At 39.6% G+C, this 23784-nt stretch overlaps 1 protein-coding gene across 17 annotated transcripts in view; it reads right to left on the reverse strand.

Moving 5' to 3' along the window:
• Positions 1-23784, reverse strand: part of MYO18A (myosin XVIIIA) — a 498725-nt gene that overhangs the window by 98893 nt on the left and 376048 nt on the right. For all 17 annotated transcript variants that reach the window (XM_073616822.1, XM_073616821.1, XM_073616820.1 and 14 more), the window contains 6 exons: positions 22212-22331; positions 12868-12979; positions 9493-9620; positions 8814-8968; positions 6598-6721; positions 1923-2123 (listed from right to left, as the gene is read on the reverse strand). In XM_073616822.1, the coding sequence (XP_073472923.1) occupies positions 1923-2123; positions 6598-6721; positions 8814-8968; positions 9493-9620; positions 12868-12979; positions 22212-22331 (840 nt within the window). The remainder of the gene's footprint in view (positions 1-1922; positions 2124-6597; positions 6722-8813; positions 8969-9492; positions 9621-12867; positions 12980-22211; positions 22332-23784) is intronic.

Here is a 23784-nt window from a genome sequence, read left to right on the forward strand (position 1 = left end):
TTATTCTGTGACTAATACTGCATTTAATTGGTATTCAGCACTTTGCTTGCTGTAGTAAAATCCTTCCCAATATCTCTATTTAAATACTTATTCGAATCCCTCATCTATCCCAGTAAGCTGTAATTTTCTTCAAAGCATCAAGCACAATGATCCAGACGGTCTGTTTACACAAAATGACTATTTTATAAGAAAAAGTGCCACAAAAGTAAAAGTTGATTTCCTGGGAATGGCAGTATACTACTCTCTAATGTGCCAGGCATACATCATTACTTCTGTAATGTAAATACACATTGAAAACAAAGTAAGTGCAAGCTTCAGTTCAACACCGTTAGCATTAACACAGAAATGTTTTTCCAGAGGCTTAGAAATTCATGATAAACGAGGGAGTATAGGCTATACCCTAAGCCAGACTGAGCTCATGCATGAAACTAGGGCATGAAGTGGAAATTTGTCCACAAAGCCACTTGATTTAGATTAGTTATCCTCCCAAACTGGTCTAGAACATGAAAACCCACAAGCCTCCAAATTATTCAGTTCAGGTGTTTTCGGTGAAGGCTGCTGTTAAAGTTAAAGCATACAAAGATATTTTAGACTATTGTGTGCCTATGTGGCAACAGTTTGGTAAGGCCCATTTGTGTTCCAGGATAGTGTGCCCCTGTAAACAAAGCCAGCTCCAAACAGACATGGTTTGACAAGTATTATGTGGAGGAACTCGAGTGGTCTGTACAAAGCCTGGACCTCAACCCCGCTGAACACCAAGTGTGAACTGGAATTCTAACTGTGAGCCATGTCTTTCCATCCAACATCCGTATCTGCCCTCACAAATGCTATTTTGGCTGTATGGATACAAATTCCTGCAGACCCATTCCAAAATTAAGTTGAAAACCTTCCCAGACACAAAGGGGAATGAGCGATCCAAATGAATGCCCGTGGTTTTGTAATGGATTGTCCAACAAGCTCACATAGAAGTGATGGTCAGCAGTCCACAATTTTTTTGCCTTTATATTGTATGTGAACGGATTTTGGAATGTTAGCTTCTATTTGGTTGAAAAGTCAGCTCACATTAGCAACTCTGTAGCACAGATGTATAGGCAGTGAAAAGATAAATGTGCCTGCATCTGTAGTCAGTGCGAAGATAAATGTGCCTGCATATATCTCAATTCATATAGAAATGCTGTCAGAAAGGTAAAAGCGATGGTAGTAACCACTAGATCAGCCTTTCTTAACCTTTTTACCCCCAGGGGAACCCTTGATATAATTTTCAAGTCTTGGGGAACCCCTGCAAAAATTAACTCATTAGGGTCAGGGTCAGTAAGAGGAATGCCATTTACATTAGCAGTCAATAGGAAGAACTAAATTCTTACAGTGGTGAATGCCACAGGCAACTAAATGTTCACTGGTGTCATACCACTGGTTCTGCCAAGTGCAGTTGGACCTGGAATAATGAAGGCACCATAAGATGGGAAGTCGATCAGCCACAGCTCAGGGAACCGCTAACAACCTATGGAGGAACCCTGGATGAGAATCGCTGCACTAGAAAATTGGCAATATTACCTAGCTTAATAATAGGAAAGCATACCTAAACAGGTTAAAGGTGACACGAGCTAAAAGGAACCAAAAATCCTTTCACTAAACAAAAGATATAAGCCGAGTGGATATTTAAATTTGCCGTGGCCCACAAACTGAAATACATTTTTGAAGGAAGGACTTTACGGGCACATTTATTAAGACGTGAATGTAACATTCACTAAATATTCACTGCAGATGAATCAATCGCTGTAATTAAAAAAAAAAAAACATGCACCAGGAAGATTTACCTGTTTGGTAAATGTTAAATGTTACGTTCACAAATTTTTAAACATACTCCCGTGTTTGTATCACTGAAGCATCCCTTCTTACTATAAAATACAAAACTTCTATACCTGCTCCAGCATTTGTATGGATCCAGCCTGTTCATCAAGTTCTTCCTCTTGGTCTTTAACTTTGGCCTCTAAGTCTCGCAGTTGTTTCTTGACCTTTGCTAGAGAAGCTTCATCCTTGGACTCCTGTGATGAGAGGTCCTGAAGTTCAACCTCCAACTGATCAACCTTGTGTGTCAAGACAGTGATCTCAGAGTCTTTCTCCTGATGAAGAAATGTATATGTATTAGATACTTTAAGGCTCAAACATTTAACATTTTGCTTTACTACAGCAAGTTGTGCAAAAAAACAATGTTGAAATATACTGAACTTTAATGCAGATATGTAAAAGCACTAACTGACAGGACCACTATTGAAAAAAGTGGCTATTTCAGATGAAACAAATATCAGCGTAGGTAGGAAAAAAGGCAAAATTACAAAAAAGCACTGGCTTATTGATTTTAAAGAAGTTTAAGCTGGCGGAGAAGAGAATAAAATGTTATCCCGCTGAGATAAGCACGCCATGCAGTGCAAGTGTTTATAAATGAAACAGAGCCTTTTAAAGTAACAAATGGTCGCTAATTTCTGGACTGCTGCAAAAACCCTAATAGGAGGAGGTCTGCAAGCTAAAGGTGCCAATTTGCACAAATTAACATGATTGGTTCTTTAGTGGTATATGATTTTATTTTTAAAGAGCGCATGTTCAAAAACAAGACTATATACAGTATCTCATATACAGTATCTCACAAAAAATGTCAAAATTGGGCCCAATTAGCTTTTATCACTCCCCGGTGTCATGTGACTCTTTAGTGTTACAGGATCTCAAGTGTGAATTTACTTTGAGCATCTAGTATCATAGACTTTGGGTTCGGAAGGTTTATTCACATTATGAGTATTTTGGTGTGATGCACATACATATACGTTCTATTTACTTTGTAGCATTTATTGGTTTGAATTATTTTTGGTTTCTATATCACAATGTTTTACATCATTTTGGTGTTTATATCACAATTTTTTTTTTCCATTTTTTCGTTTGTGTTGTATGTCACTTTGAGTTGCAGCTTTAGCATTTCATTTAATAGCAAAGTTCTTTTTTTGCCATATTTATCCACTCAGAACAGGCCCTGCCATGGTCGACCAAAGAAGTTGAGTGCACATGCTCAGCATCATATCCAGAGGTTGTCTTTGGGAAATAGACGTATGAGTGCTACCAGCATTGCTGCAGAGGTTGAAAGGGTGGGGGGTCAGCCTGTCAGTGCTCAGACAATACGCCGCACACTGCATCAAATTGGTCTGCATGGCTGTTGTCCCAGAAGGAAGTCTCTTCTAAAGATGATGCACAAGAAGCCTGCAAACAGTTTGCTAAAGACAAGCAGACTAAGGAAATAGATTACTGGAACCACTAGGTGAGGAGTACAAAGACAAGTGTGTCTTGCCTACAGTCAAGCATGGTGGTGGGAGTGTCATGGTCTGGGGCTACATGCGTGCTGCCGGCACTGGGGAGCTACAGTTCGTTGAGGGAACCATGAATGCCAACATGAACTGTGACATACTGAAGCAGAGCACGATCCCCCCTCCCTTCAGAGACTGGGCCGCAGGGCAGTATTCGACCATGAAAACGATCCCAAATACACCTCCAAGACGACCACTGCCTTGCTAAAGAAACTGAGGGTAAAGGTGATGGACTGGCCAAGCATGTCTTCAGACCTAAACCTTATTGAGCATCTGTGGGGCATCCTCAAACAGAAGGTGGGGTCTCTAACCACCAACTCCGTGATGTTGTCATGGAGACGTGGAAGAGGACTCCAGTGGCAACCTGTGAAGCTCTAGTAAACTCCATGCCCAAGAGGGTTAGGGCAGTGCTGGAAAATAATGGTGGCCACACAAAATATTGAGACATTGGGCCCAATTTGGAGATTTTCACTTAGGGGTGTACTCACTTTTGTTGCTAGCGGTTTAGACATTAATAGCTGTGTGTTGTGTTATTCTGAGGGGACAGCAAATTTACACTGTAATACAAGCTGTACACTCACTAATTTACATTGTAGCAAAGTGTCATTTATTCAGTGTTGTCACATGAAAAAATGTGAGGGGTGTACTCACTTTTGTGAGACACTGTATATATATATATATATATATATATATATATATATATATATATATATATATATATATATATATATATATAGAGCACCACAGATTTTTTTTTTTTTAAATTTACTTTTATTGCTTTTATGCTTCTGTAGACACATAATTAAATAAAACTGTTATACGAGAAGCAAAGAGACTCACATTGCTCGCTTTCATTTGGAAATTGCCTGGCTATCACCAGTTACCATTTGGCTTCAGTGCTTTGTATCACTAAGCCAAAAAAAGCATGCAAATAAAAACATCTTTTAACCTTCGTAAATTTGTTTGCAGGCTGAATAGAAAATGGAACTTTAGTAACATGACAAATATTGCTCGAGTATCGCATAAAGTTAGATCGGTTCCTTAAAAAAAGTTAATGAAAAGTGGAGTTTTCCTAAAGAAACCCTGATGCAAACCATTCATTTCAACAACAATTTTTACATAGAATTATAAAACATTTTGGCATGTTATTTAATTGTAAAAGCCTCCCCTTGTGTAGATATCCAAAAGTCCTGAGACTGCTGCTGGGCGCCACCCTCTTGTAAGTGACGTTATTAGCCCTCGCAGACTCAGAGCGGTCACTCTTCCCCCAGCTGCTACATAAAAGATTAGGTACAAAAAAAAAGGGGAGGGGTGGAACAGATAGGCCAACACAGACTGTAATTAGACAATCCCAGAAAAGGAGAGAGCTAGAACGTGCAGGAAGGATGGAAGCTGTGCTAGGAAATTGACTTTTTCTTTTTGAAGAAGTCAAATCTGCTTCAAAGGCACATGCAAGTATATAAAAAAAAGTTTAATCGAAAGGAAAAATGCTCAAGAAAGCATTTAAAAAACTTGCTTTTTCTGTGTTTCCACCCACATGTTTTAAGTTAGTGACAGGGTTTCTTTTGTAGGTGTTAAATTGTGTTTGTTTGTTTTAAATTGTGATAGCGGATGTGGGGAGAAGATCCCTGGCCTGTTGTCACAACGGGGACCCCCCCGAGTCCCCGTTGTGACAACAGGCCAGGGATCCTCTCCCCACATCCGCTATCACAATTTAAAACAAACATGCCCATCCAGCGTGTCATTCATTCACAGAGTTCTGTAAATGGGGGAATTACAACTACTGTTAGGATACCAGTGCGAGGTATAGGCTACACTGAAAGTCTGCAGTAGCATGAGATTGCACCCGCCATCTGCTGATTGAAGGTGCAGTGCTTTACAGAATCCTATTAAAAAATAAAATAATCAATGCAGATGAGGTTTAATGTTGAGAAATGTAAAGTTATGCACTTGGGGGCTAAGAATATGCATGCATCATACATTCTAGGGGGAGTACAACTGGGGGAATCCGTAGTGGAGAAGGATCTGGGGGTTTTGGTAGATCATAAGCTCAATAATAGCATGCAATGCCAAGCTGCGGTTTCCAAAGCGAGCAAAGTTCTTTCTTGTATTAAGAGAGGTATGGACTCCAGAGAGAGAGATATCATTTTGCCCCTGTTCAAATCATTAGTAAGACCTCATCTGGAATATGCCGTTCAGTTTTGGGCACCAGTTCTCAAAAAGGATATCGGGGAACTGGAGAAAGTGCAGAGAAGGGCAACCAAACTGATAAGAGGCATGGGGGAGCTCAGCTATGAGGAAAGATTAGAGGAACTGAATTTGGAACTGGAGGAGAATAAGGGGGGATATGATCAACATGTTTAAATATATAAGGGGTCCATATAGTGAACTTGGTGTTGAGTTATTCACTTTACGGTCAACACAGAGGACAAGGGGGCACTCTTTACGACTTCGGGAAAAAAGATTTCATCTCCAAATACGGAAAGGTTTCTTCACAGTAAGAGCTGTGAAAATGTGGAATAGACTCCCTCCAGAGGTGGTTCTGGCCAGCTCAGTAGATTGCTTTAAGAAAGGCCTGGATACTTTCCTAAATGTACATAATATAACTGGGTACTGACATTTATAGGTAGAGTTGATCCAGGGATAATCCGATTGCCTCTCTGGGAATTTTTTCCCCTGCTGTAGCAAATTGGAGCATGCTCTGCTGGGGTTTTTTGCCTTCCTCTGGATCAACTGTGGGTATAGTATTGGGTATATTGTTTTTTTGTTTTTTTATGGTTGGACTGGATGGACTTGTGTCTTTTTTCAACCTGACTAACTAACTATGTATACTATGTAACTATGTATACTATGTAATGCACATTTTTTTTTTTACAAAGGTGAACTTATTCTTTAAGTTCTGTAAACCCTAGTCCTTACTCTCAGACAGTGTGTCGCTTGCACAACAATATGTGGGTGCTGTCGAGAAGTATAGTCAGCCAAAGCTGGCATAATAACAACCCCCAGGAGGTGTGTTCATGACCTTGTAAGCTCACAGGAAGTGCGCTGGATGACGCTGGGTGTCATTCCACCCAGAAGAATACTGGTGCTGGATTATACAGCGAGTCTGCAGGGGCCGGTGTCAAGAGAAAAGGAGGATATTGAAGCCACAGTGTCTTTAATTTTACCAGGGTTGGGCTATTTTTTTTTTTGTTTTTTTAGAAGAATTGGACTTGTTGTGACAAATGATTTCATTAGTTGCACTTACTTCCAGCTGTTGTCGGAGGCTGAAAACCTCAGAGGTGAGCATATCCTTTTCTCTGCTCAGTTTCTCCTTTATAATCTTCTCCCTCTGTACCTCTTCTTGAGCCTGTGTTAGTTCAGAGTCAAACCTTGGGGATACATGAAATGTTTAAAGACCAGTCAGGAGTTATGCACATCAGTAACTATGCATAAAGATGTCCTTTTGTGGGCCTGCCATTACATGGGCTTTCTCCTACCAATAAAACTGGTAAATATTTTCACGCAAAGTTACTCATTACCATTAAGGATACCTTCCCCTGAACCGCTACCACTCTCTGTTTATGGAAGGTCCTTTTAGACAGGATCTTTGTCATGTTGTGCATTCTTTGTAGGCAGAAGGTTTTTTTATCTTAATGCATTCTATACATTAAGATAAAAAGCCTTCTGTGTGCAGCAGCCCCCCTGATACATACCTGAGGACCTTCTAAATCCAGCGATGTTGCACAAGGGGCTTGGCTGTCTGGCACTCCCTTCCTCTTTGGCTGAGATAGCAGCGCAGCGCCATTGGCTCCCTCTGCTGTCCAAGTCAGTGAGCCAATGAGGAGAGAAAGGGGGCGGCACTGGGCTACAGCTCAGTGTCTTAATGGACACAGAGAGCTGTGGCTCGGTTGCCCCTATAGCAAGCTGCTTGCTGTGGGGGGACTCAACAGGAGGAAGGGACCAGGAACACCGAAGAGGGACCTGAGAAGAGGAGGATCTGGGCTGGTTTGTACAAAAGCAACTGCACAGAGCTGGTAAGCATAACATGTTTTGTTTTTTTTTGGTTAAAAATAAGAAACGTGAGTATCTTTAGTATCACACCGAATGCGGCTTTAAAATCACGCTACTTCAGCAAGATTTCAAAGCCGCCGATCAATGTGACTTCATGCACAGATGCCAATGCAAGTCCCACAAGAAATCACCAAAAATAGTGCAGGAACCTTTTCAAAGTCAGTGCAAGTCGGAGTCACACTGACCTTTTCAAAGTCGGAGTCGCAACGATTTGTACGATTCCATAGTCAGAAATAGGGTGCGACTTATCAGGTGACTTTGATCTGTCAAATCGAGTCGCATGATAAGTCGCACCGGTTTGAACGGGGACTTACTGCTAGCAATGATAGCAATAACAAATAGCAAGCATAGACAGTACGCAAGTGCTAAGCAACTCAACTTGAATTTCATTCTAGTGAATAGCATAATTCACATCAGCTAACAGCCTAAAGTGAATCTCTCAGAGCAGAAATAAGGGAACGGATATTGTCGAATTGTTTTTGATGGTTCAGGCTCCAGGGCGATCATTCTAAGCAAGAACAACCATTCAAATTCTACTGGTTGCATGCTTGTTCCAGGTCTCCGATTCACAAGCTGTAAAACCCGGATGAGGATGGCATACCTGAAGCCTATGCTTCCTAAAACCAAGTCAGCAACGCTGTTTCTAAATATCTTTTTTTGCAAATGTTAAAGCGGGGTTCCACCCAAATTTTGAACAATATCTGTATGTATTTCTCTTCCTTGCCTAGATGCTGACATGCCGTTTAAAAAAATTTAAATCGCCGTAATTACTTTTTATTTTTCTATTCTTCTTTGCACTTCCTGGTTCTCCTCCCGTGGGAGTAGGCGTGTTTCTAGCCTCTCCCAGACTCCTGGGAGCTAGTCTCAGGCTTCCCAGGATGCCACTGAGCATGTGCGGGAATAAGCGGTGAATGCTGGGAGCACAGCATTCACCACATCCAGGAAATAAATGCTTGTGGGCTTCAAATGCCCACAATGAAGATGGAAACCGCCTGCAGTGAATAATATAAGTTATTCTTTCCGACGAAATCTGACACAGGCGGACATATTACACACAATATGTGAGTATGTGATGCTGAGAAGAAAAGTTTGTGAATTAACTCAAAAAAAAAAAAAAAGATAGATAGGTGGACCCCCGCTTTAATTTTAAGCGCATGAAGTTACCTAAAAAAAACTATTTGGGTGAAATCTCCACTTAGACTTTCATTGTGATGGAAGGATTTAATGACATCGCTGTGCTATGTTTTAAACTATAAATACAGAGTGATTAGACCGTGGACTCACACTGATAATACTATTCTCATTAGGATAAAACCATTCACATTCATATCTCTAAAATAAATAGGAACAGCAAAAGATTCCCTTTATATGTAGCTGGTGGATAAATGTGAAATTCATTAGATCACTGACCTACGCTGTTTCTTCTCAAGCTCATGGTTGCGCCCCTGGTGACCCTCTAGATGAAGCTTGGTGTCTTGTAGCTCAGATGTTAGACGCTGACATTTCTTTTTTAATTGTTGCAATGTTCTCTGCGTCTCTTCATTATCTGCATGCAAATCTGCTAGCTGAAGGCAAAAGAAAGTGAGTTGGATAAGACACAGTACACCCAGCAGCCCCCCTGAGCATGGATACTACGCATAATGCAGAAAATGATAAGGCTACACCTAGATAAAGAAATCACAACCTCTTTATCTATAGCTATGTCCTCCATTAAATACGCATACAGTCCACAAATTATCAGAGGTTTCCAAAAAACTATTAGGCCATATTAGAGCATTAAAGTAATCCTACTAATGGAGAGAGACCGACGAGCTGTCATTCCAGGTCTTCTTCTGAAAATGCTAGTTGCCTGGCTGCCATGCTGATTTACTGGCTTCAGTACTTCTAAGTCAGGTACCCATAATATTGCTTACAAATATCTTCCCTGTATACCTTTTTTTTTTTTTTTTTTTTTTAACTAAAGCACATTAGACATTTCATTCAGCTGCTTCTCCACAGATAAATCTACCCAAACTGCTCTATGTCTTTTCCTCTCTTAACCCTTCTGACAGCAAATACGTGTAAAAAGTGTTATGGTAATCCAACGGACCCTCCGTTCCAGCTGCCTCTTGCTCTGCTGTTCCACTTCCAGCTTGTCCTCAAACTCCTGCTGCATACGTTTCTTTGTAAAATCAATTTCACGCAAAGATCGCTCATATTTTAGGCGCCATTCTCCACCTACATGTAACATTCAAATATAAGACATAGAGAAATGCTCTTAAGCACGAAAAAGCACAACAACATGTGAATACTTTAAGCCATAAACCCAGGAACAAAAATGAATAGTACTGCAGCATACTAGTCTATCGATATGGTGGCTGCATTCGTTTTCACACTTCTTTTTTTCATTGTCATTAACACAGGTCTTGTCCAAGGGTGAAAACTGTATTGAGCAGTGCTCTCACTCTAGGACAAGGAGTATGTTAGGACTACATAACATCTCCCTCTCATCTTAATAACAGGGGAAGGCGTTTTGTAGTCCACAGAGACAGCCAGGAACGATGTTAACTGATAACAGTGCAGAGGCAGAAAGTACAGGAAGTTATCAGCTCACTAGACTTCTGGCTGGATGAACCACATTAGCCCTTTGCAGTTGATGTTTTTGACCAGCGATGGACGCACAAGTAAGAACAAGTCTTCACTTTAATGGGTACTTCCTAACAAATGGTGGGAACTCTAAAGCAAATATAGAGATCCACATTTTTCAAAAAGCTGTAACTGTCTGCACACACAGGACATAATTCCCTTTTGGGTAAGTTACCCATCAACTTGAGACAGGCTGGCAACATACCGGATCTGCACCCTTCACTGGTGTGAAAAGTGTCCTGTAACTGCTCACCCAGTCTTTACAATATAGTGACTCTGTGTCAGAATAAGAAACACTCTTGCTTGTGTCCATTTAGCTTGGCAGCAAAATTTTCCATATTTTTTCTACAGTAATCGTATGTAAAGTCATAACATGTAAATGACATGCACTAACAGACTATATTCTCCTACAGCCCTCACCCTAAAGGGAAACATGCATCTTACAGATACTGTAGATGCAATATTTAAATGAAAAGTGAGAGTCATATCAGATATGAGGTCTTATTCATCTTATCCAGATCTGGACATTCCCTAGCTAGCACTTCAATGCTAATATTTGCTAACAAGCTCTTAACCTGGAAATGATGAATCAAACTGCTGCCTAAAGCACTCAGAATGTAATAAGCAGTGCTGGTCTTCCGCACGTTATGGGTACAATATGCCTCAAACATCCTGTACATAAACTTTACCACGCAAATACAAGCATAAAAAAAAAAACTTCCATGGAAATCAAAATAGGGTTTTTGGGACAGAGGAAGTCTTTACATTCAGGATATATTGCTGCCTTCAGGAGGAATAGATACTGGTAAACAAAAAACTGTAGGCCAGCCTAGGATAACCACTACCAGCATTCCTGGCATATATAAATAGGGCAAACTTCATGGACCACTTGGTCTTTTTTCTGCCATCACTCCTCTAGGCTTCACAGAAAACAGAAAAGCATGTGTACTGATGTGTACTAAGCTGTTACATCTTCAAATCATACCAAAAGTATACTGATGTAATTTACACTATGGAGAATCTCTTTTTTTTTTCTCCATTTTATGCACCAACATTGATTGCTGGTGGTTAAATCTCCCTTGAGGAAAATGGATTGGTTGAAGGATAAGAATATGGCCCTTTGGGTAAATCACTTGAAGACTTTTTATGATTTAAAAGGACATCTGTATTGGGATAGTCCATCCAAACTAAAGGGTTATGGTGGGGTTAAAAGATGACCTGTAAAAATCTGGTTAAAGCACAGTTTATATTTTTGGTGGATGATTGGATACTATACTGCATAGAAGAATAATATTTTCTACTGCATACAGCACTGTGCTTTACACTTACCTGGACTGCACTATATAACTGTATTTGCTATTGCATACCACATTTAAAGTTCACATTTGTTTGGATTGCACTTAGGCCCCATGTACACATACACCTGAGCCTGTCCAACACAAATTCTGGAGCCGCCTGATGCCCCTGCAAACCCCCCCCCCACGGTTCATCTTAATGTACAATAAATATATATATATATATATATATATATATATATATATATATATATATATATATATATATATATATATATATATATATATATATATACACACACACACACACACACACACACACACACAGTATATAGCAAACAAAATGAGGAGAAACCAAACCATCCACTGCTAAAGCTGGAGGATCCCTGTACCTGGAGACAAACATGTCCAAGTTGTTGCTGAACCTGGAGGTCCACATCTGGTGTCCCCCACCTGGGATACACCTGGAACATGTCCAGGTGTAGGGACCACTTCAATAGGTCCTGGCGCTATTGGCTGTGGAAATCTGCCTGTTAATTTTCCGGGCCTGGAAAGTACACGCCACACAAGGCTGGAACGTGATGTTCTGCCCAGAAAAAGGATCCAACCTACCTAGCCAAACTTGGTGGGGGACATTGAGGCTAAGGGAGTGGAAAAATTAAAGGGATGTTTCTTAACATCCAGAGAGGGAGAAGACTTTGCAGTCAATTGCATCTTTTGCCAAGGAAGATGAGTGCTCTTGCCCTGACAATATTCCCTGGAGAGACTAATAGACTGTCCCTCAAAGGCCAGAGATCATTTGCTTCCTGCATAAAGGTTCAGCAGTCCAGCACTTTAGCCAAAGTGTTTTATGCATATGTATTGACATGAGACACATGCCAGAAATGAGATGAGAGGCTTCCAACAAACTGTCACAACTGAAATGTAATGCTATAGCCATTTGCTCTACATGTTCAATAAGCAATTCGTCAACTATAGCAGTACTGTAGTAAGATCTCTTAAGGAATTTTGGCATGACTTGATAAAGTCACCGCCAAAATCGGTTGAAAAGCAGTACCCATCAGAGGGAACAGAGCTCTAGAAAGGGCTTCCAACCATTTATCGATTGGATCCTTGAAGGCAGGTGCATCTTTCACCGGTATAGTAAGCATCTGCTAAGCGAGATACAGCTAGATCCACACTAAGAACAGATGCAATTAAAGTGACAAATTTCCAGCAGTAATGTCTCGACTAAAGAAAAAATTTGTAGAAAAAAAGTGTTAGAAAAATTAGTTTACTCCACCCTCTCAGGACACTAGCAAAGAGGCATGCTGGTAGTAGGAAAGTTAACCTAGGCTGGTCTACAGCAGCCAATTTCCTAATCTAGGTGACAGTACAACACAAATGTTAAAGACATCCTATGTCCCTCAATGAACAATAAAGAAGGGAGCAGAAAGTCTTGAATTATGAATTAATCCACTTGGAAAATAGCTTTTCCCTATTATTCACAAATACCTTTGATAAAGTACATTCAAGGATTAAAACTGTAAATCAGGTAATCATACCAGAGTCATCGTCATCTATCTCTCCGTTCAGTTCAGCAGCTCGGATCAGCCTAGCTTCCATTACCTCTACTTCCATGGATTCCATCTGCTTCTTAAGAGCATCATATTTGGCCTAGATATGAAGACACATTGTTATAAAGCGTGACATGAAATATAACCATTCTTTCATGTAAATGACTTTATAAGACCAGGCCAGGGGGCTTCAAGAGAAATGAGAGTAAAATACACAGTGAAAATAATCAATGCACACATATATTATACACAATGAACAACAATTTTGCCCAGCAGCAATGTTGGAACGTGATTTAGAATCATGATCAGACTGCTGAACAGGTGAGATTATAAAATCCTCCATGTCGATGACAGATTTCCTCCTTAAGGGAACCCAGATGCATCTGTACTGGCAATGCCATTATGGAAGCACAGCTAAACACAAATGCTTCCGTTAAATTCAATCACATCAAACATGAAACCGTTATCTCTGGAAGGTAACAAACATAAAACATCTTATATATTCTTAATTACAAATTTAAAACAATTTTATAAAGGCTTACATCTAATAAAAAGTATCTCTACTACGTAATGGCTAAAGTGAAACATACTAAAAAATAATTCCATCTAAAACAGGGTGATTTGGAGAAGGCACTGGATGATTCAGTTCTGTGGCCCATATCCATTTCAGCTGGGCTCTCAGCCTATTCTGGCCATGCTGCAGGTGTATGCTGTAGGTGTATGCTATTGTTTTTCACATATTCTACATCTGCACTCAAGTATGGTAAGTTGGTGTGCTTGTAATTACTAAATACTAATACTTCTATCTAACTCTGTAGTTTATGAGTAATCTATGGGAGTTGTGCCAAACCTTGCCAAGTTGTATGTGTGTTTTTCAAGGACCGTTCTTTAACCACCTAGGACATCACTGATTTTCACCTATTAAAGTAACAAACTTCTGCCCAGAAATCACTAACCCAAAGTCAGCTTATGATAGATGATCTCTGGGGGAAAAAAAAAAAGCTTGTGATAGCTACAAGGGGTACACTAAAGTGCAAAAAGACAACATAAAAAAGAACTTTAACTTTGAAGCAACTATGGTAATTGATTATTTAAAAGATACAAAGGTGAGCTATATTAATACTAACAAAGGCGGCTATAATTCATTAAATAGAAAAAAAAAAATATATATATATATATATATATATATATATATATATATATAATTTCACTAAGCTATAGCATATATGTTGTGATCTTTGTTTTCATTTGTGTGATTATGTTCAGTTCTTATTGCTAAATGTCACTGTTATGTTTTTTTATAGCTTACTAAACTGAGCCTAATGTCAGTTGCCAACATTTACATATAGTGGTCGATTCCTAATAAGGCCACCATCCTAAAAGGATGATTGCTCTAAATGACTGGAAAAAAAAAACAAAAAACAAGAAACCTAAGGCCAATTTACAGGGCCATTTACATGTACCCTTTTGCTGCAATTTCCACAATGATCATGGCACCTGTCCACAGATAAATAAAAGAAAGGGTGGTTTCATGAACATCAGCATATGCAGGTTTGATGACCTCCTCAATGACTAGATATAAACATCATTGAGCCTTTAAGAGAAGTTCCAGTGTGCAGAATGTAAAGCAACTTCCTTCCCTTTTATCCCCCAAACAGATCTTCTTAATGAACTGTGCAAAATCCCACGACACAGATCATACTTGTATAAAAGCAAAGACTGAAGCTTTTTAAAGGAGGAGGATGGCCCCCACTACTTATTCGATCCAGATATTAACATGTTAAGCATTTTCATTACTTTGTCAGCCCTGTACAGTTACAAAAAACTAGGTATTAAAAGAAGGGTACTCCGTTATCATATCGGTAGCTGTGCTGTGTTGCGCTGCTCTCACCATTTATGACCCATATAGTATTGTATTATATGGATTTGTTTTCTCACTACTCTTTTATATATTACATTTTGTACTGAGATCTTGTGCTGTATGTTATTTTTGAAAACCTCAATAGGATTTTGTAAAAGAAAAAAAAAAAAAAAAAAAAAAAAAAAAGGACTATTATGCCTATCTGGGTGTTATTACAAAAGTAGACTTACACCAAATATAAGTAACCACTGTACACATATAGGAAAAAAAAAAAAACAATATACCGTATGTGTTGCTCCTCAAGGCCTATTCCATAAAATCATGGATCATGGCCAACAAGCATGAAATAGCTGTACACCGTGTTGAATAACGGGTTCTTTAATGTACAGCACAAATATAATGTATCTGGATGGACAGACAGCCCCAGGTGTACAACTCCGCCCACTATGCTAAAATGAGGAATAAACCCTTACTTTTGTTATTTGCGATAGAAGTGGGTTCTGGTTTAAAGTTCTTTTGTGATTGTGAAAATGCATCAAACAATGCTGAAGTAACCACACCTGACCAGGCATCAAATTATCTGACTTTTGGGGAACTTTGCTGCGAAACCTATTGTTGCAGTTCTATGCTCACTGCTGCATCAGGCAAAGAAAGTGCTGGGTGCTAGTTTTCTTGTACAGTATGTGATTACTGGACAGGATGTCAGCTGCCAGAAAATAACCACCTTGAACTTGTATGTCTCTAACTTGAATCATAATGCTTAATGGTACAATGTGAATAATGTGGGAGTGCGGATAAAACCCTTTAGGCTGTGGTGCGATGTTAGACATTGCATGTGATTTGCACCGCATTGCTGTGCAGATCACATGCGATGTCTGTGCGATGCGAATTCAGCCATACCAATTGTATGGCTGAATTCGCATTGCATTCACATCAAATTGGTGCAGAACCCTTTTTTTCGGTCGGCACTGGATTTGGATCGCATGAGAGTGCAAACCCATGCGATCCAATTCCTGCACCATTTGACAGTTCGCACTGTGATATGCAAACCGATCTGGGGGTGTCATTAACTTTCTATTGACCCCCGCAGCGGTTCCCATAGGGCAGGGTGAACTGCCTGCAAGACCTATAGGATGCAAGAATCGGCACTGGAATCGCGCTGATCCCCGCATCGCGCTAGTGCGAACCGGCACTGTTCTTTGTCACTGTTCTTTTGTAGGCGTTTCAGGGACAGTAGGGAAGAGGAAATGGGGATGGGGTACGTATGTAATTTTTTGTACTGAAAAAAACACATCTGATAACAAAATTTATTATCTTTGGCTCAGATGAATCTAAAAATCTAAACACAAATTATTTTCTCTGCCGGTAATCTCCAGAAGCTATGACAGTTACTAAAATCTCTTTTGCATAAACTAGTTTGTTAACATTATGCAAATTATCAATAGTGGCACTTTAAAGCTGCTTTTTTTTTCCAGCAGTGTCAATTTTCTCTTGAGCACAAATAAGAAATAAGAAATAAGCATTGCAGTCCCTTAATCTACATGGTAAATAGATCATTATGGAAATGAAATTATGTCACCATTAGTGAAACAAATGGCAGACATTAATGCAATGGACCTGAAAGCTAAGGCAGATGATTTTCTCCTCCTTGTGGATAAGCAAATCTTCCGGAGAGCCTGAAAGTAATCTGCCAACTGACAGAAGGAAATGCTCTACTCTTAGCCTTGGTAGGGAGAACGGATGCTGCCTGTCCTTTCCATAGTGCCAGACATTCATACATGTGAAAAAGGACACTTCCCTTGCATTAGCACTGGCAGACAAAACAAATGTCAAGTGTTCTCAGTCACAAGAGGTACTCGGTCCACAAAGCTCACTGTCAATCTCCTCCACTCTATTCTAGTGTAAGAAGTAATCAGTATCATTAGAACGATCAGCAAGGGCAATCTGGAAATCAGACAACACAAACATAAAAGAGGTGAGTGGGATAAGGAATCTCGTAGCTCCAGAGTTGGTGGTAATACCTTAGCAGTACGATGCTTTCTGCTGAACAAGTAATACGACACAGGCCTAGAAGACCCCCTTTTCATCAGAATATCTTGCATGAATGTGGTCAAAAGGCAGGGATACATCTGTGTTACGAAGCAGATGTCCTGACAGACGCGTTCTACAGCAAACTGTGCATAAGTACACTCCAAAAGGTATGTACTTAGGATGAAAGATTTCTTTCAAATGTGTGGATCAACTTTGAAGAACCATCTGTCTGTTTTGTAAACAAACACACATAAAAGCTGCATATGTGTATATATATATCTATATACATAAAGCAATTAGGCTTTAAAACTGGTTGGAATTTTTTTTAGAAACATTAACAGCGGCATGATTTAAAGTGTTCCTGTGTCTTATACAAGGGGAAGGCAGCCATTTTGCATGCCATTCAAACGTAGCTTCATCAACTGAACAATCTTGATGGCTGCAGATACATTTTTAAGCTGTATTTTGGGTATGATGAATTTCCTACAATGCCTTCCAAAGCAAGTCCTGTATTGCTGAAATGTCACCACCATTTTTATTATGAGGAGGTGATTTCACATTTTGTGGCCATTTCCTACAGAAGAACAGGTAACAGATCTCACCTTTGTGTAGTCAGTAACATTAAAAAGTGTAATTTAAGTGGTTGTAAACCCTTACAGACCACTTTTCGCTACAGGAAAGCCTATAATAAGGCTTACCTGTAGCTACCCAGGATATCTCCTAAACTTGCACGGTTTAGGAGATATCCCCTGTATTTGCATGTGTCGAAGTCATCGGCACATGCGCACTGACACAAACTGAAGCAATGGCACGTATGTGCCGTTGTTTCAGTGAGTGTGCCGTTATTGCGCACATGCGCGGGAGTGATGTCATCGGGCCTCCGGCAACAGCGCCAGAGCCGTCATACCCAGAAGTAACCCCCGGGAGTGATGTCACCAGCCGGTGCTGTGTACGGGCACCGCAGCGAGGGCTTCGATCTCAGGTGAGTGTTACATAATGAGCTAGTATGCATAGCATACTAGCTCATTATGCCTTTGTCCTGCAGGTGTTCTTTTTTTTTCCCAAAGTGGGTTTACAACCACTTTAAACCCACATCATAAAAAACTATATGCTGTATTACATGCTGTTCATACATACTCAGTCACTATGAGATTCATTTTCTGTATTCTGCAAAAAACACCTGCTTGATCCTGCTGCTCTATATCTCCCCCTTCTGTCCATATCCCCAATTCACCTAGGGATTTTGCAACTGTCATGGTAACTCTGCACATGTTCATTTTTCAGTGAGTTTCTATGCTGAGTATTTCCTCCCCATTACCTCTGAGCAGCCCATGTGACTATAGAGTTACACATGTGGGTGTATAAACGGTGGTAAATGACAGCCCACTCCCTCCCTCCTACTTTGTGTCCACTAACAAGCTAAACACAATGGGGACAGAATATCGCATGTAGATCAATGGGGTCTTCACCTCCCTGTTATTCTATGACACAGGTTGGAGGACGTGAGACAGCCTGGGACTGGCAGAAATCTACCCACACCATGTTATTGCTAATAACAATAAAGATTTAATTCCAAATATATATTTGCATGACAATTTAAAACAGTTTGATATGAATTATTTATTTTTGCTCTGTATTCCAAAGGCTGTTTTTTTTATTCTGAACATGTGACCAGCAGTAGAGGACTAGAAGCTCCTTCTGATTATGTTTCCCTGCAGATAGGCTGGGAAAGAGCTGGGTCATGTGACAGCTGTATATCAATTAGGAAAAAGGGACTTACATGGGTTTGTTTATTAACCGCTTCCCGACCATTTCAGAGACTGTTTGATCTTAGTTGAAGTTGTCTCCTCATTTCATTCCTCTCAATATTACCACCCTTGGGACTTATATATTGTTCTTCATCACTTACCTTCACATTTTGTATGCTTATGTTTTATTGTTTGTTTTTATTAGTCACTTCATTTATTGTTTTGCACTTCATTGCATTGAACAATATATTTTCTTTGCACTTATTTGTAATATATGTAACACTTTATGGTAGTTCGCAGTGAGTGACATACAGTCGCATGATACTACTATTTTCACTTTGTCTTGCAGTGTTTACACAATATTTGCATATGTTTGTACTAGAGAGAAACTACTTGTTTCAGGTAGCCTCCCCCCATTTTTTATTTTTAGCGCCACACTTATTTTTTTCATTTCCCCGTTCTGCCTAGTGAGAGGACAGTGATCACAGCTCTCTGTCATCGAGAGCAGTGATCGCTGTCATGTGTGTTGTAGCCCCTCCCCCCACAGTTAGAAGCAGTTAACCCCTTCACTGCCAGTGTCATTTACACAGTAATCAATGCATTTTTATAGCACTGATCGCTGTATAAATGTCAATGGTCCCAAAATAGTGTCAAAAATGTCCGATGTGTCCGCCATAATGTCACAGTCCAGATAAAAATCGCATATTGCCGCCATTACTAATTAAAAAAAATTAAAAATAAAAATGCCATAAAACTATCCCCTATTTTGTAGACGCTATAACTTTGCGCAAACCGATCAATATACGCTTATTGCGTTTTTTTTTACCAAAAATATGTAGAAGAATACATAGCCTAAACTGAGGAAAACATTTTTTTTATATATATTTTTGGGGGATATTTATTATAGCAAAAAGTAATAAAAACTTTTTTTTCAAAATTGTCACTCTTTTTTTGTTTATAGAGCAAAAAATAAAAACCACAGAGGTGAACAAATACCACCAAAAGAAAGCTCTATTTGTGGGGAAAAAAGGACGTCAATTTTGTTTGGGTACAACGTCGCATGACCGCAAAACTGTCAGTTAAAGCGACGCAGTGCCGAATCGCAAAAAGTGCTCTGGTCAGGAAGAAGGTAAATCCTTCCGGGGCTGAAATGGTTAAATTAATTACAGTGCCATCATCCACATACAGAAATATAAGGGACAATGTAAATTAAACCATGTGCGCGTTTAGTATCACTTTAGCTGAAGTATAGAGAACACTGGTCATATTTACTGTCTGAAAAATACAGTATATATTAACATTCATATAGGGAATAAAAAAGAAGGAATATTTTCTCTCGGGTGTACTCGCACCATAGTCCATCATAATCCCGCCATGATTGTTAAAGTGATACTAAACACAGACAGTTTAATATGCATTATCCCTTTTATTTACATATACTGTATGGATGATGCCACTTTACTCATCTAAAACAATCTAAATACCTATTCTCATAGCCAAGTATCACTTTAGCTGAAGTATAGAGAACATTACACATGACTTTCCCCAGCTCTTTCTGCACTTTAGGAGAACATCAGCGGGAGGAGCTTCTATTGAGTTAACAAAAGGTACACTGTAATGACATCTAGGGGGAGGTTATGATAATCATAGCCTGCTCCACACCCCTCTAGCCTGTGTCTATTGTGTTTATGTACTTAGAATTAGGGAGGTGGTGCCTCCATCATTCAAGATATATTATCCCGCCACCAAAGTGTAGAGCTGTTTAATGGACATGGAGGAGGAGGAGGAGGGAGAGAGTGGGCTGTCATTTATCCCCATGTATAGAACCACATGTGTGACTCTATAGTGACATGGGCTGCTCAGGAGGAAACGCTGGCATAGAAACACACTGAAAACTGAACTTGCTAACAAGCTGTGGCAACAGCTGCTTTGCGGAATCTCCAGCTGCTGTGGGACACAGACAGGAGGGAGGGACACAGAACAGCAGGATCAACCAGGTATTTTGCAAAATACAGCAGAAAAACCCCACAATGGGAGTATGCTCAGGATTCAATATAGCATGTATTGATAGTTTTTACTGATGTGGTTTTAATGTCACTTTAAGAATGGTTAAATATGGCCTGTGACACTGCACTTCATCCTCCAATTTCTGTCTAAATAAAGAAATGGTGGAAACATTCATCTTGACCAGAAATAAAAGAATCCCAAGACTATCTAAAGCCTAAATATTTTTTTTTTAATTAACTGGTAAAGGTGTAAAACCTCTGTTAGGTTTTTGTGTTTCCACTGGGAAGAGTCACCCTCGTTTTTTCTCTTGAGGAGAATTACCACCAGAAAAGAAGGAAGAAAAAATTCTAAATTATGAGTTGTCACCTGAACAAAAATAGAGAAAGGAGAAACTTTCCCATGGGTACGCTTGTTGTAGTCACAACTGTCTAAGATGAGATTTCCTTCACTTTAGAGAGCTTTTTGCCCACGGTTATAGTAAATTTCCACAATAATTTTAACCACCACCCTCCCACCCCCATGTAACAGATCGCCTGCAAGAAAAGAAAAATGTAAAGGCCCTCTCTCTGTTACATCTTCTAGGGTTTGCATGACATGTCCAGCTGCAGGTTAGTCTGAGGATTCTGCAGAAGAGAGACATCATCACAAGATGGCGGAAGCGGTAGGGGGCTGGTTGGCGAGTGCCCACTCACATCGCTTGGTTAGAGGTCCCTCGCACCCATGAAACGGTGCGGGCGATGGACCAGGATGGTAGATTTCGGTGAGTATAACTTGTTTCATGAGGTAAAAAATAAATAAAATGTTGCCCAGAGTAGGGCTTTAAGTAAAGGCAAAGCTCCCTAAAGTGGCCTAGATAGCAGCAAAAGACTGCTGGATTTTACCATTTCTTACCCTATCCAACAATGTAAAATATCTTTTGACTTTGAATAGACTTTATTTTGTGTTTAGGACAAATATTCACAAATATTCAAATATAGAAGAATCTTAGAGCATTTACCTAACTGGAAAGCCAAGTTGAACATTTTTAACGTCACCACCATGGCTCAATTTTAAACTTATTGCCTACATTTTGAAAATCAAAATTTATCTTTGCATTTATATATTGAATAGCTCTGCAGGAGCACTTGGTGCACCTGTACTAAGCATCCTGTTTGCCAGCAATGTTCATGCCAGTTGACATTATTTGTACAGTTTCCAGTACAAGGTTATTTGGTGTCCGCTCTGATCCCCTGCATAAAGCAGAACAAATTAATTTGGATTACTGTGGGCACATGTATTATCACTGATCCTAAGCACAGGACACAACACTAGCAGACTATAAACATATTCCTATTGTAAATATTTAAGCTCAGAAATTGAATCAGCAAATGCCATCCTGCAAAGGTAGTAACCTCTAAACATGCCATAGTGATAACCGGCATTAATGCCTAACAATTTATTTGTATTACAATATAAGGAGACATAGGTCCCATGTAGGTCCACCAATTCTCACATATTTATGCCAGAAGGATAATACCTTTATAAAAAGGCACGCTGAAGGGCAGCAGGAAGACCAACAAAGTAAGAAAGGAAGCAGTAAGTTAGCCGTTTGCATCTATTAGATCATAATCCAAGAGATAAGAGGGAGACTTGCCTGAAAGCGCATAGAGACTCTATGGAGAGGATGGAATACTAAGAGGTTTTACCTGCAGATCCTTCATGTCTTTTTCCACCCGCAGTCTATCGGCGGTCTCTGTCTCCAGTAGCTGGGAGGCAGATTCTCCTGTGTTTCTTTCGTCTGTAAGCTCAGAATTCAGCTCTGTGATCTAGAAGTAGTAAATTAATGCAAGGCTTTGTCATAACCAGAGAATTAAATGGAAATCAAACACCACAATCAAAATGAGATTACAGGATCTCTTGTTCTACCTCTTCAGTAATTGCATTATAAAATACAGAATCCCACACTTTCAAAACAAATCAATTTGCCTGATTTTGCTGACTAAAGTCAGTCTGGAAAGTGTATCTCTGTGCATTCCTTTGGTCTATTTTAATACCACGTACACACGATCGGATTTCTCGTCGGAAAAAGATATGACGGCTTTTCCGACGGGATTCCGTTTGCCTTGCATACATACGGTCACGCAAAAGTTTGCTGAAATTACGACCATCAAGAACGACAACACTAAGACGAGCTGAGAAAATTAAGTTCAATGCTTCCGAGCATGCGTAGGAATTTGCATGTCGGAATTGCCACAGACTAGACTCGCATTTTCGGATAGGAACTTTTCCCGACCGAAAAACTGAGAGCATGCTCTCAATCTTTTGCTGGCTGGAATTCCGCCAGCAAAAGACTGATGGAGCATACGCACAGTCGAAAAACTCTCACATGTCTTTTGCAGGCCGAAATTCCGTTCGTGTGTACGCGGCATAACAGGAAAAACTGACTGACCAAGATTTTTTTTTTCTAACCAACTGGTTTGCTTCTCTTTAAAATAAGTTGGAACAAGGGGGATCTACTGAGCACGTCCCTCTGTCCCCTGAGACACAAGAATATTAAGTTATCCAACAGAACTTTCATCGGTCAGATCATGCCTAACGCCTCTCTAGGTAGCTTTTGTCAACTAGAGCATGTTTATATAAAATGTAATTGCACTACCTATCACAGAAAAATCCTTTGGCTCTTGCCTGAACAGACAGGGTTTAGGTGAAGATGGTGTGAGTAATCTCACTCAGACTGATGCTTCAGTTCCTGTGATTAACCATTTTAAAGCACTATTCTGAGCCTCTCCACATACAATCCTAACATCTAAACTGGAATTGGATTCTATTGAGAGCATCACCAAATGAATGCAAGAAACAAAAAGGTTCTCTTTATAAATAAATGTGCTGTGCAAATATCTCAAACATTCACACAGCCACCAAAAATAACCATCATTATTACCAGTTTAATATGTTTATTTTCCTTGAACATTACCTCCATTTAGTGGCCATAATATAGTATTTTCCTGATTGAGGTATTGAGGAAATTACTGTATTATGGCCACTATATGAAGCTGATGATCATAGGAAATAAATACATTAAACAAATTTCGGGGATTATTAATAATGACTGTACTAATGCTGGACATGTTCACATAGCTTTTTTTTTTTTTTTTTTTTTTTTTTTTTTAAATAGAGCCTTAACTGTATATATTACTTTTATCAGCCTCATTCTACCTCCTCCACTCATCTGCTTAAAAGAGCTCTCTAAACATGGTATCTTTCATGTACAATTATAAA

Source organism: Aquarana catesbeiana, linkage group LG02 (genome assembly GCF_042186555.1).
Source record: "Aquarana catesbeiana isolate 2022-GZ linkage group LG02, ASM4218655v1, whole genome shotgun sequence".
Classification (NCBI taxonomy): domain Eukaryota; kingdom Metazoa; phylum Chordata; class Amphibia; order Anura; family Ranidae; genus Aquarana; species Aquarana catesbeiana.